The sequence below is a fragment of the Nomascus leucogenys genome, chromosome 15 (genome assembly GCF_006542625.1).
Source record: "Nomascus leucogenys isolate Asia chromosome 15, Asia_NLE_v1, whole genome shotgun sequence".
Classification (NCBI taxonomy): Eukaryota; Metazoa; Chordata; class Mammalia; order Primates; family Hylobatidae; genus Nomascus; species Nomascus leucogenys.
The window spans coordinates 50,073,549-50,087,966 of NC_044395.1; the positions used below are offsets into that span (position 1 = coordinate 50,073,549).

The 14,418-nt window shown below is 44.1% G+C and overlaps 1 protein-coding gene across 3 annotated transcripts in view; it reads left to right on the forward strand.

Moving 5' to 3' along the window:
• Nucleotides 1-14,418, forward strand: part of ME3 (malic enzyme 3) — a 222,733-nt gene that overhangs the window by 163,116 nt on the left and 45,199 nt on the right. For all 3 annotated transcript variants that reach the window (XM_004090597.2, XM_030794682.1, XM_003254551.4), the window contains one exon: nucleotides 13,400-13,503. In XM_004090597.2, the coding sequence (XP_004090645.2) occupies nucleotides 13,400-13,503 (104 nt within the window). The remainder of the gene's footprint in view (nucleotides 1-13,399; nucleotides 13,504-14,418) is intronic.

The window sequence follows — 14,418 nt, forward strand, 5'->3', positions numbered from 1 at the left end:
AAACCCAGTGAGGGAAACTGAGCCAAGCTGTAGGTGAGATCCACCTGCAGGATTCCTAGCAGTTTGTGGTTTAAAGAGCTCAGGCCCTAGCCAAGGGTTTCTCTGCTCTAGGAACCACCATGGGCATGTCTGTGATTCGCAGGTCTGTCTCTGTGTCCGAACACATGAAAAAATATCCAAGAATTCCCTCTTAATGACATTTATCTTTGAGATCAGTGCATGTTCATCCTTTAAAAATGGAGGCCGGGCACAGTCACTCACGCCTGTATTCCCAGCACTTTGGGAGGCCGATTGGGGCGGGATCACCTGATGCCAGGAGTTTGAGACCAGCCTGAACAACAAGGTGAAATCCCATCTCTACTAAAAATACAAAAATTAGCTGGGTGTGGTGGTGCACACCTGTAATCCCAGCTACTGGGGGGGCTGAGACAGGAGAATCCCAGGAAAACCTGGGAGGCAGAGGTTGCAGTGAGCCGAGATCACACCACTGCACTCCAGCCTGGGTGACAGAGCAAGACTGTCTCAAAGAAAGAAAGAAAGAAAAGAAAGAAAATTCAGAGAAGTGTTAAAAATAAGATATCAGCCACACAAGCGCTAATCATTGTTTACATATTGGTATATTTTCTCCCAGCCGTTTTTTTTTCCATGTGCTTATAAAACAAAAGTTGTGTTCTTATTATATATACAGTATTTTATATTTCTTTTTCAAATTTAATTGTCTGTCATGAGTTTTCTTTCAGGTCATTAACCATTCTTCCACAGTGTCAGTTTAATAGCTACCTGGTGTATCATAATTTACATAAGAAAACCCCCACAGTTGGGCACTTAGGTTGTTTCTAGTCTTTTTAAAATATAAATTGTGCTCTGATACCCATTTTTGCAGATGAGTCTTTGTCCCTATCTCTGAGTATTTCCTTAGGATAAATTTCTAGAAATGTAAGTATTGAAGCAAAAGGAGTGGTCTTTTTTTTTTTTTTTTTCGGAATGTAAAGAGCAATCTGAATTTATTTTTCTGGTAACTGGTCACAGCAATGTTTTCTTTTTTTTTTAACTTTATTATTATTATACTTTAAGTTTTAGGGTACATGTGCACAATGTGCAGGTTTGTTACATATGTATACAAGTGCCATGTTGGTGTACTGCACCCATTAACTCGTCATTTACGTTAGGTATATCTCCTAATGCTATCCCTCCCCCCTCCCCCACCCCACAACAATCCCCAGTGTGTGATGTTCCCCTTCCTGTGTCCATGTGTTCTCATTGTTCAATTCCCACCTATGAATAAGAACATGCAGTGTTTGGTTTTTAGTCCTTGCGATAGTTTGCTCAGAATTATGGTTTCCAGCTTCATCCATGTCCCTACAAAGGACATGAACTCATCATTTTTTATGGCTGCACAGTATTCCACGGTGTATATGTGCCACATTTTCTTAATCCAGTGTATCACTGTTGGACATTTGGGTTGGTTCCAACTCTTTGCTATTGTGAATAGTGCCACAATAAACATACATGTGCATGTGTCTTTATAGCAGCATGATTTATAATCCTTTGGGTATATACCCAGTAATGGGATGGCTGGGTCAAATGGTATTTCTAGTTCTAGATCCCTGAGGAATTGCCACACTGACTTCCACAATGGTTGAACTAGTTTACAGTCCCACCAACAGTGTAAAAGTGCTCCTATTTCTCCACATCCTCTCCAGCACCTGTTGTTTCCTGACTTTTTAATGATGGCCATTCTAACTGGTGTGAGATGGTATCTCATTGTGGTTTTGATTTGCATTTCTCTGATGGCCAGTGATGATAAGCATTTTTTCATGTATTTTTTGGCTGCATAAATGTCTTCTTTTGAGAAGTGTCTGTTCATATCCCTTGCCCACTTTTTGATGGGGTTGTTTGTTTTTTTTCTTGTAAATTTGTTTGAGTTCATTGTCGATTCTGGATATTAGCCCTTTGTCAGATGAGTAGGTTGCAAAAATTATCTCTCATTCTGTTGCCTGTTCACTCTAGTGGTAGTTTCTTTTGCTGTGCAGAAGCTCTTTAGTTTAATTAGATCCCATTTGTCAATTTTGGCTTTTGTTGCCATTGCTTTTGGTGTTTTAGACATGAAGTCCTTGCCCATGCCTATGTCCTGAATGGTATTGCCTAGGTTTTCTTCTAGGGTTTTTATGGTTTTAGGTCTAACATGTAAGTCTTTAATCCATCTTGAATTAATTTTTGTATAAGGTGTAAGGAAGGGATCTAGTTTCAGCTTTCTACATATGGCTAGCCAGTTTTCCCAGCACCATTTATTAAATAGGGAATCCTTTCCCCATTGCTTGTTTTTGTCAGGTTTGTCAAAGATCAGATAGTTGTAGATATGCGGCGTTATGTCTGAGGGCTCTGTTCTGTTCCACTGGTCTATATCTCTCTTTTGGTACCAGTACCGTGCTGTTTTGGTTACTGTAGCCTTGTAGTATAGTTTGAAGTCAGGTAGCGTGATGTGTCCAGCTTTGTTCTTTTGGCTTAGGATTGACTTGGCCATGTGGGCTCTTTTTTGGTTCCATATGAACTTTAAAGTAGTTTTTTCCAATTCTGTGAAGAAAGTCATTGGTAGCTTGATGGGGATGGCATTGAATCTATAAATTACCTCAGGTAGTATGGCCATTTTCACGATATTGATTCTTCCAACCCATGAGCATGGAATGTTCTTCCATTTGTTTGTATCCTCTTTTATTTCATTGAGCAGTGGTTTGTAGTTCTCCTTGAAGAGGTCCTTCACATCCCTTGTAAGTTGGATTCCTAGGTATTTTATTCTCTTTGAAGCAATTGTGAATGGGAGTTCACTCATGATTTGGCTCTCTGTTTGTCTGTTATTGGTGTATAAGAATGCTTGTGATTTTTGTACATTGATTTTTTATCCTGAGACTTTGCTGAAGTTGCCTATTAGCTTAAGGAGATTTTGGGCTGAGAGAGTGGGGTTTTCCAGATATACAATCATGTCATCTGCAAACAGGGACAATTTGACTTCCTCTTTTCCTAAGTGAATGCCCTTTATTTCCTCCTCCTGCCTGATTGCCCTGGCCAGAACTTCTAACACTATGTTGAATAGAAGTGGTGAGAGAGGGCATCCCTGTCTTGTGCCCGTTTTCAAAGGGAATGCTTCCAGTTTTTGTCCATTCAGTATGATATTGGCTGTGGGTTTGTCATAGATAGCTCTTATTATTTAGAGATACGTCCCATCAATACCTAATTTATTGAGAGTTTTTAGCATGAAGCGTTGTTGAATTTTGTCAAAGGCCTTTTCTGCATCTATTGAGATAATCATGTGGTTTTTGTCTTTGGTTCTGTTAATATGCTGGATTACATTTATTGATTTGCGTATGTTAAACCAGCCTTGCATACCAGGGATGAAGCCCACTTGATCATAGTGGATAAGCTTTTTGATGTGTTGCTGCATTCAGTTTGCCAGTATTTCATTGAGGATTTTTGCATCAATGTTCATCAAGGATATTGGTCTAAAATTCTCTTTTGTTGTTGTGTCTCTGCCAGGCTTTGGTATCAGGATGATGCTGGCCTCATAAAATGAGTTAGGGAGGATTCCCTCTTTTTCTATTGATTGGAATAGTTTCATAAGGAATGGTACCAGCTCCTCCTTGTACCTCTGGTAGAATTCGGCTGTGAATCCATCTGGTCCTGGACTTTTTTTAGTTGGTAAGCTATTAATTATTGCCTCAATTTCAGAGCCTGTTATTGGTCTATTCAGAGATTCAACTTCTTCCTGGTTTAGTCTTGGGAGGGTGTATGTGTGGAGGAATTTATCCATTTCTTCTAGATTTTCTAGTTTATTTGCATAGAGGTGTTTATAGTATTCTCTGATGGTAGTTCGTATTTCTGTGGGATCGGTGGTGATATCCCCTTTATCATTTTTTATTGCGTCTATTTGATTCTTCTCTCTTTTCTTCTTTATTAGTCTTGCTAGCAGTCTATCAATTTTGTTGATCTTTTAAAAAAACCAGCTCCTGGATTCATTGATTTTTGAAGGGTTTTTTGTGTCTCTATTTCCTTCAGTTCTGCTCTGATCTTAGTTATTTCTAGCATTCTGCTAGCTTTTGAATGTGTTTGCTCTTGCTTCTCTAGTTCTTTTAATTGTGATGTTAGGGTGTCAATTTTAGATCTTTCCTGCTTTCTCTTGTGGGCATTTAGTGCTATAAATTTCCCTCTACACACTGCTTTGAATGTGTCCCAGAGATTCTGGTATAGGAATGGTCATTTTTTTAATTCTTGATTCACATTGTCAAGAAGTTATTGTTATTTGCATTGTGCAGTGATATGTCTTAAGAAAATTTGCCAAGACTCTTTACATGGCCTTCCTCTTCCCTAAACACAATGCACCCCCATTTCTTTTCTTTTCTTTCTTTCTTTTTTTTTTTGAGATGGACTCTCTCCCTCTCTTGCCCATGCTGGAGTGCAGTGGCATGATCTTGGCTCGCTGCAACCTCTGCTTCCCTGGTTCAAGCAATTCTCCTGTCTCAGCCTCCTGAGTAGCTGGGATTACAGGCATGCACCACCACACTCAGATAATTTTTGTATTTTTAGTTGAGATGGGATTTCACCATGTTGGTCAGGCTGGTCTCAAACTCCTGACCTCAAGTGATCCACCCGCCTCGGCCTCCCAAAGTGCTGGGAATGCAGACTTGAGCCACCACACCGAGTCCAGGCATCCCCATTTTAAACAAAAGCAAGCACTTTAGATCCTAGTAAGGAATGATGTTTATTCAGGCTTCATCTGCAGATATGATCAAATGAAGGAATGGTGGGCAGACCTTGCTTAACAGCTGGGAAATCCTGGGGGTGGGAATGAGATGAGGGAGGGCAAGAAAGTGGGAAAACTATTGGATGGGGACCTTGGGTCCCAGTATCATGACAAGCCAGGGACCTTGGTTCCAGTACCATGACGAGCCAGAGACCTTGGTTCCAGTACTATGATGAGCCAGATAAGTCATTGCACCTCCTTAGACTTAATTCCCTTTCAGTATATTGAGAGACTAAACCAGAAAGTTACTGAGCATCCTTCAACCTCTAAAACTGCCTGGTCTCCATGTGTCTCCTCACCAGCTCAGGAGAGAGGAGGTTGGATTGGGATACATGCTTTACAGCTGCTCATCAAAACCAGTCTTCAAGTTTTGCTCTGCACAGTGATGCCCTTCCCCCAGCCAGATATCTGAGTTTTGCTGAAATTGTCTTTTGGCCTCACAGAATGCCTCTTTGCAGGCATGGATGAGCGCAGCAAACTTTGTTTTATTCTTCCTCTCCAACACCTCCTGCTGTGTTCCAACTGGATTTAACTGAGACCTTCATTCCTTCTAAAAGCTGGCCTTAGGCAAGAATTGGAACAGATTGAGCTTGATTCTGAGGCCACTGCATCCACTGGAAGGGTGCTGGCTGCCCTGGTGCACTGGGATCCTTTGTCATTGAAGGTCCAGCACTCAGCAATGATATGCTGAAGTTTAGAGCTGGCTGTAACTTGTAACAAATCCACCAGAAAAAATGACTGGAAAGTAGCAGTAATTGTAGATCAGGCCCTTTTTATGGACCACTCAGTTTAAGCCTTGCAATAACCCTGTAAGTGGAGCATCTGTCATTACCCTCTTTTTTACAGCATGGGAAACTGAAGCCCAGAGAGTTTTATTTGCCCAGGAAGATCTGCTAGAAGCAGCAGGGCTAGGAGCTGAATCCAAGTTTGTGCTCCTCTCCCCACATTACACCTGTGTCTAGTTTCTGTTGCTTTATAAGTAAAGATTATTTCTTGATTTTTAGAATTTTCATTGCTAAAATAAATTTAGAACATTATTCAAAATTTTAAAGAAAAAGGAAATGGTATTTCTCCCACAATGCTGCATTTCTGTTTCTTTCCAATATTTTTCTATGCCTATACATAAAGGTAGTTATTACTTAGGTGTAATCATAATGTAATTTTGTTCTAATTTTTTCAATTAAGATTATTTTGTGAACACTTTGCCTTATTTAATAAAAGTTTACTGTTTAGTGGGTGTCAGGCACCCTGCTGAGCCTGAGGGAGATAAATGAGGGTCAGCCCGAATAGAATATTCTAGCTGTCAGTGTTTCAACGCTGTCACCTAATTGGTCACTTTAAGAGTCGTGTGTCACATCTACTCAAAGCGTCTGCTTCTCCATCTGGTGCTTTAGGCCTCTAGAATCACCTCTCCCTGTTGGATGTGGAGTGGAGAGAACCTCCCCTGAGCCTGCTCCTTATGTCAGGGAGGGACCAGAGTACCCCCCCGTCTGGGAGGAGGGAACATGCCCTGATCTGCCCTCTGTATGTGCCCCGGGGGTGAGAGGAAGCAATTCTTTCCCAGTATATTAATCTCCCCCATTTTCAGATAAGGAAACTGAGACTGTAACATGTCAACTACTTACCTCAGGTCCCACAGCTCTAAGTGTCAGAGCTGGGATTGGAGCTAGCTCTCTGGCTCCACAGCTTCCTTGCCCACCTTGGTGCACTGCTCCAAGGGGTCAAGTGTTTGCATTATATATAGATTGGGAAATGGGGGCCAAAAATGAGTGTTTCACACAGGCAGGATCCCATGGACACTCAGGAGCAAGTCAGAGGATAGCAATGCTGTTTACACCATCCTCCCCTCCAGGGAATGGTGGGCCTCCTCCAGACCCACTTGAAGAAACTCAGGACACAAAATTTTCAAAGTTATAAAGTGACCAACATTAGGAAGATGGTGATTTTCCTCTTTTCAAATGGATTTACTATGTGATCTCCCAACTACAGTTCCTTTTTTTTCAATGAATCCTTTTGCAAGATATTCCCCCCAGAAGTCCCAGGGCACACCTTTTGCTCAGAGCAAGCCTGAGATGTAACAGAGGGAAGCTTGGCCTTTTACCACTTTTATCCCACATGTCCACGCAGGGAGGATGCTGTCGTGAGGTTTTTTAGTGTCAGAATAACTTGACCATCTGCGCGAACATCTCTATAAAAACTCCTGAGGCAACAGGAGCTTTAATCACAGTCAAAGACAACACCCCTCCAGGTTTCCTGTTGAAGGAAAACATCTGCTGTCCACAGCCCTGAAACTCTGCATCACTTTTACCTGCCGATACCAAGGAGATTTGGAAAAATAAATATGTGGGGCCATGATCCCATGAAGAAGGGACATCCCATGATTAAGTTCCAAGGGGGTAGGAGAAGGGAGCGCCTGCTCAGCTTTCCCTCATGGCTACGTGTGGATTGGATTTATTTTGTTTCATCCACATGCAGCCAGTCACAGACTATTCAGGTTAGAAGGGGCCTGAGTACCATCTCGTTCAACCCCCTTGTTTTACATGGGAAAAGAGGCTCAGAGCAGAAGGGTCTTCCCCAAGGTTTGACTCCAAACCCAGTGCTCATCCCACCCTGTGCTAAGGCAGGGTGGGGGAATCCCAGGGGATGGGGCTTGGCTTTAAAATGACCCTGCTGAGCCTTGGAGATCTTCTCCTGGCAGAAGTCTTGAGCCTCTATGAATTCACCTCAGAAGGAGATGCTGTGTGCTCTTCTGGAACTGAAGAATGGGTGGAGGGAGGGGAGTCATGTTTGCTTAGGGAAACAAACGTGGGAGCAGATCATCAGCAGAGCCTGGTAAATAGTGCTTTGGATGTTATTGGATTGCCAAGGAAGCATGGAGTTGACAACCAAGCTGGGTATTGCAGGGTTTCTTCTACCTTACAAGATTATCATTATTCAGCATTTGCCACGTGGTACCATCATAGAGCTCACTCTCTACACACATGTAACCCATGAGGATGCCCTTGCTAGGATCTTTGTAGCTTACCCCAGGCTTAGCTGAGCTTCCCAAGGAATGAGTGGTAGGTGGGACTGCCACTGTGAGGAGATAGTGTGCTGTGCCCACGGTGTGAACCCAATCCTGTGACCTCCCAGACCCCCAGGTTCCCTAAGTAACATCACAGCATGCCTGTTGCTATGCAAGATAAATATTTTTTCAACCAGGAGGTTTATCTGTCTTCCAGCTGAAATCCAGTGCTCACTGATATGGGCAGTGAAGAGGAGGAAACCATTTCTTTTTCCATGACATTTTGTCTCCAAGAAAAACCTTACGGGAGGCAGAGCTGGGCAAACAGCCATAGAGAGCACATTCAACCCTCTAACTCCCACGGCAGAGGAGAAAGTTCTGCTTCACCCACTTTGAATAAAGGCCTTCACCTAAAATTATAATCATTGACTTACTTGGTTCCAAAGGGGACTTAGTAACTATCTAACAGAGGGGAAAGATTTAGTCACTCAATATTTAGGTGCCAGGCACCCACTGAACACTGAGATTTGGAAGTGAATAAGCCTGGTCCCCACCCTGGGAAGAGTCCTGGTCTAGAAACCATGATTTCTGCCTTGTTTCCACAAACGTGTTTTGTGACTTTGGGCAGCTCATTTATTCTTTCCAACCTTCAAAAACTCATTTGGAGGAAGCAGAACCAAGTGATTTCTAAGACCTTCTTAATTTTTAATTCAGCATCTCCTTAGCCCAGTCCCAGGACTCTGGCAATCATATCACTAAATGCTTCTCAAGGGCTTATGTGTGCCATCACTGTACAATTAGCTGGGGAGATGTGGATGAATAAGGAGCTCAAAGAGCTTGCATTCTGTGATAAAAATCATTATTCCCTATTTAACAGAGAGCAGAGAAAAGTTAAATACCTTCCCCAAAGCCACAGAGCTAGTCAAGTGACAAAGCCTCAATTCAAACCCAGGTCTATCTGATTTGAAAGCCTAGAGCCCCTTTGGGCCCTACTGAGGATGCTCAGAGGGGAGCATCTTGACCACAGCCGCCAGGTCCAGCAGTGTCCTTTCCCCTGCAGCATGTTGCCTCCAAACTTGAAGATTCCTCTGCCTCTGTTGATAGGGTTACCAGATTTAGCAAATAAAAATACAGGACACCAGTGACATTTAAATTTCAGAGAAGCAATTCAACATTTTTTAGCATAAGTGTGTTCCATGTAATACATGGGTCACACTTAATTCTAAACATTTCTTATTGCCTATCTGAAATTCAAATTTAACTGGGCATCCTGTATTTTATCTGGCAATACTATCTGCTGAAATCTTCTCTTCTAAACACCTATGAAGAAGTCCAGAAAGAGGAGGACTGCAAGGAGAGGGTCCAGGCAGGTTACTACTCCCACCCCTTGCTCCAGGCATTCTTATATCTGAATCAGTTGGCGGATACAGAGCAGAATGTGGGCTTCTTGTTCCATGTTGTGCCAATTCAGCCATGGGAGCTCTGCCCACTACTGTTTTAGAGAAGCCATTTCTACTCCTGCTAGGGAGAACCAGCTGACTAAAGATGTGGATATAGCCTTTCCTCTGAACTCATTCCAGCTCTCCTCGTTCCTCAGCCTGGTCTGCAGGTCAAGAGCCTGGACCTTCCCAGCCACTACTGACCTCTTCCAGAAGGACCCGGTAGAGGGTGAGGAGCTGCCCCTTGGCTCCCTGGTTCCCTGGCCCCCACAATATCAAGTGATGGGACAAAGACGATGCTTCGTCATGAGACCCAGACAAAGCTCAACCTCAGTGTAGCTACTTTCTGGCTCTGTGAGCTTGGGCAGTTTATTTAAACCCTTGAACTCCAACCTCCTCTAAAATGGGATGAGAAGAGGTCAGACTATTAGAAGGAACAAATGAGTGAATTACTTGAAAGTGCTATACAAACATAAGAAGCTATTTTTTAACGTCATATCCATATGGGAACTTTTTTTCATTTTTTGTGGTTAAAGTATCTGAGACATAGAACATTTTATTATGAAAGCAAAATATAAGGACTTTTTAAAAGCTTTTTATAGTCACCCTTGTATCTCAGCAGTATCTCATTATGGTTGACCTTTGATCTTTACTGCAGTACACTGAGAAATTTTTTGAAAATCTAAAAATCCCTTAGTGCTACTGGGGAACTTAACTTACCCCAGAAACTGCATATGCAGGATTGAGAAATTCACTCTATGCTGCCTGATGCACTAAGATTCAAAACTGTGACTTGGCAACATTCCAAATTATAACTCACCATGGACTCTTTTAATCTTTGTAAGAACTGGCAAAGTGAATGTTTTCTGCCAATGCCAAGAGTAACACTATTTTCAGTCATTTTTATGTATGTCCTTCCAAGCTCTGTATGTGTGTTTCAGAGAGTTATAATTATGATATCTGTGTAATTTTGTATCCTGCTTTTTCCACTTTAAATAGTCTCTTACAAATTTGTCCAGGTGACTACAAAGTCTCAAAACCACCAATTTTAATTACTGCCTAGCTATTCATCATGTTACTCTACTATCATTTATCATTTCTTCTTTCTGGATGTTTGATGCTTCTAAGTGGCTTTTGATGGTCACTTTGAAGGTAGCATGTGGAAGGGTAGGCACCATGTATGCACCACTTCCACCCTTTAGGTCCCCGCCACTGACACACACACGCACATACCTCTACCAGTGAAGAATCCTAAACAGTTTAAAGGGTGTCCAATCCAGGGGATTAGGAGAGTGAGAGAGAAGGCCAGGACCCACCATTTTTCTAAATGTAAACCTGTGGTATCTTTGACAAAGTGCTAAACCCAGCTTAGATCTTATGTGTACGCAGGACTTGGGGGTGAAGGGTTAACAGATAATTCCTGTTCTTTTCTGTCCCTTAAACTACACCCTCCCCCACACCTACTACAGTGATATCAAAGCAGTGTGGACCCAGAACAGTGTCCTTAAAAAGAAAAATTGATTCTTGCTGGTATGCAGAAGAGCCACCCATGCAGCATGACTGAGTGCTCAAGACCATAAACTCTGGACCCAACAGCCTGGCTTTGAATCCTGACTCCTGCACTTATAAGTCCAAGGTCTTAAGCAGGCTGCTTCACCTCTCTGTGTCTTGTTGCCTCATTTAAAAAATGGGGGAAATGATGAGACCTACCTCTCGGGTCCTTTAAGAAATAGATGTGTGAGAGAGGTACTGGGGAGACACCTGTGAAGAATAAAGGTGGAGGGAGTGGGAGGAGTTGGGGGTGAGTGGGACCTTCAGACTGTAGTAGAGGTCAGACAGCTGTAAAGGGAGAGCAGGAGGGAGTGAGGACTGACTAAGAGAGCCCAGGGAGAGTCTTCCCAGGTCAGTCAGGCCAGTGGGAAGTTCCTGCCCCAGCAGAGTCTCAGTTGGGCAGGAATGGTTTCCCCCATGCCTCCTCCATGCTCAGTCATTAAGCAATCCAGGGGGAGTGTGGTGGCTGAAGGCTGTCCACCAATTGCCCTCCCTCAGCAGGTTCCTTTAAGATAGTTCTAAGCCACAGACCTCCATGGCTGACACAACCTCATTGGGGTAAGTAAAGCACTTAGGGCAGTACAGGACACATTGAGGCACTGTGAAAGCTAAAACTGCTACCACTGTTTTATAGCATATGTTATAATTCACCAAGCTCTTTCATATATATTTTTCCACTTGATCATCACAATCAGCCCCATGCAGCCCACTTGATAGATGAGAAGAAGGCTTCAAGAGGCCCCATGACTTGCCCAAAGTCACACAGCTCACAGTGGTGGAGGTGAGACTCGACTGTAAGCCCCTGAGGGTTGGAGTGTAGGCCCACTGGTCCTTATCTTTGTGTCCTGCAGCAGCAGTTCAGATGGAGATGAAGATAACACAAAACCTTGTCCTCTAGGAACTTATATTTTTGGTGAGTTAGACAAAAAAGTAGATAATTCCAGGAAACTAACCCATGGAATTACTTCCCATTTCCCAAATACACCAGGTATTTCTACTCCTCCTGCCTCCAGCCCTCAACCTTTCTTTGTGCTGACTTCTCAGCCTGGAGGCCCACCTGCTGAAATCTGCCTATCTCTTCTTACCTGACCATTTTCTTCATGACACAATCCCAATCTGTCCCCCAAAGGGAATTTCTTCACTTATCACTGTGCCTCCACGTGCCACGCTTTGTTCCAAACCACCGTCGTTCTGCCCTGCAGTAGAATATGTCTGTTTACTCAGCAGCCACCTGTCAGCACCTAGAAGGCAACAATCATTTCTTGCTCCTCTACAAATTCCCCGCTGGGCCCAGTGTCAGCAATAGTAGATGAGAAATAAATGTGTCATGCATGAATGAGTCCACTGACTCTGTGTAGGGGTGGCAGGAATGGAAGACGTGGAAAGTCGGCCAGCGGGAGTGGTCATTCACACCAATGCAGACACAGATAACCCAATAGCATATGACTGCTGTGATGGAAGGAGCTGCAGGAGGTGGGGTGGAGGGGCCCTGAACACAGGCTAGGTGTTAAGGTGAGCATCTCTCTTGAACTGAAATTCCTGGTTGTTTCATTCTATGCTTGTATCCCTAGGGCCCAGCACAATGTGAGGTACATGGTAGGTATTCAGTAAGATTTCAAGGAGGAAGGGAGAGAAGTAAGGAAGAGAGGAAGGGAGAGGAAAAGAGAGGAATGGAAATGAAAGGAGGGTGGGTTGGTTTTCTAACATGAGTCCAGACCAGGGACTCTGGATGCGACCCAATAGTTCAATGAAGATGCTGCCTAAAGTCAGCTACAGTGGTTCTCAACTGGTGACAGTTTTGTCCCTAAGAAGACCTTTGGCAATGTCTCAAGACATTCGTTTTTTCTTTTTTCTTTTTTTTTTTTTTGAGACAGGGTCTCATTCTGTTGCCCAGGCTAGAGTGCAGTGGCACGATCATGGCTCACTGCAGCCTTGGCCTCCCAAGGTCAAGTGAGCCTCCTGCCACAGCCTCCTGAGCAGCTGGGACCAAAGGCATACACCACCATGCCCAGCTAATTTTTAAAAATTTTTTGTAGAGATGGGGTCTCACTGTGTTGGCCAGGACAGCCTCAAACTCCTGGACTCAAGAGAACCTTCCACCTTGGCCTCCCAAAGTGCTGAGATTACAGGTGTGAGCCACCACATCAGGCCTTGAAGTCATTTTTGATGGCCACAACTGCAAGTGTTACTGGCATCTAGTGGCTAGAGGCCAGAGATGTTGATAAATATCCTACAGTGTGCACGTCAGGCCTCACATTAAAGAATTATCCCAGCCAAAATGTCAGTAATGCCACTGTTGAGAAATCCTGAAATAACCCTAAAGCCTGCAGATGGATGTTGAAAGACTGTGACTGAAAGAGGCTTGCCTGGTTCAAAGCATCCTTGGTTTCCAAAATGAGGACCATCTGAGAGTCCACCCTCAATCACTGGCTTAGCCTTCAGACCCTTTCAGAAATGACACCTGGGCGGGGGGGATCCAGTTAGCTTCTTACTCCCCCGTCTCCTCCCACCTCCTGGTTCTTCCCAGTAATCCTGGATACTTGTTGGGGAAAAAAAAAAAAAACAGGAACACCAGGAGTAGGCTCAGTCAATGGGTGCTGTCTGTTCCAGGAGCTGCTCAGAGACCCTCTGTACATCGGCCTGAAACACCAGCGTGTGCGCGGGAAGGCGTACGATGACTTGCTGGACGAGTTCATGCAGGCTGTGACAGACAAGTAAGTGGACCAGTCTGTCCCTTTTGAAAGAGGACTTTTAAGAGATGCCGTGACTAAAGTCAACACTGGTTTTGGCTGATACACAAAGCAAAGGCAGTAGATGCTTTTCCAGGTATTCTGAAAATTCTAACTTGACCCCTTGGAGTGATAAGACTGGACACCAAATGGGCTCATTCTCTGAGAGAATGTCCGGGAGCAGTGAGGGGAGGGAATGAGAGGGTTGATGGCTGAAGGCTGTGATCTGGAGGTAGTTAAGTATCGTTGTCCCAGGAGAAAAACCCCCTTGGCCTGAGCTGTTTAGGGTTCTCACCACAATTAGGGATGTTGCAAGTGATGGAGGAAAGATGTGTGCCCTTCTGATGAAATGGTTTTGGAAGGCAGCTTGTCACATTTGGTTATTTTCCACCTCTATGTGAGAACAAGGAAGTGTTAATGAGGCACTGTGGCAGACCACACGGGCTCTGGGCCTGCAAGATTTATGAGGTGTCATCTCTTCACTGGGGAAGCTTCACAGTACTGGCAGCTTCCACCCCACTTGCCTGCCCCATCTGTCTGCCATCGTGGCCACCCGCTCACACTGCTGTGGCTGACGTGCCACTGGGATGGAGGCCTGATGACAGCCCTCACACACCCATGTTTATTCTGAGAGAAAAGCTGGTCAAGCCAGAGTTTCAGCAGCTCAGTGAGCCTCTGAAGACAAAGCACGTTCCCCTCTCACTTGCAAATCTCCAGCCTTCTTGCTGCCCCAAGATTGCACAGGTTTGGCAGAGATGGCCTGCCCATCCTTGGCAAAGTGCTCCCTTGCCCAAGCTCAGCTTCTCCAACCAGAACAGCGGGCTGGAGCCCACAAACTCTGCACAGTCTCATCTGGGTGGGCTTTAGGGGTGGGCAAACTGTAATTTGACCTTTGACCCC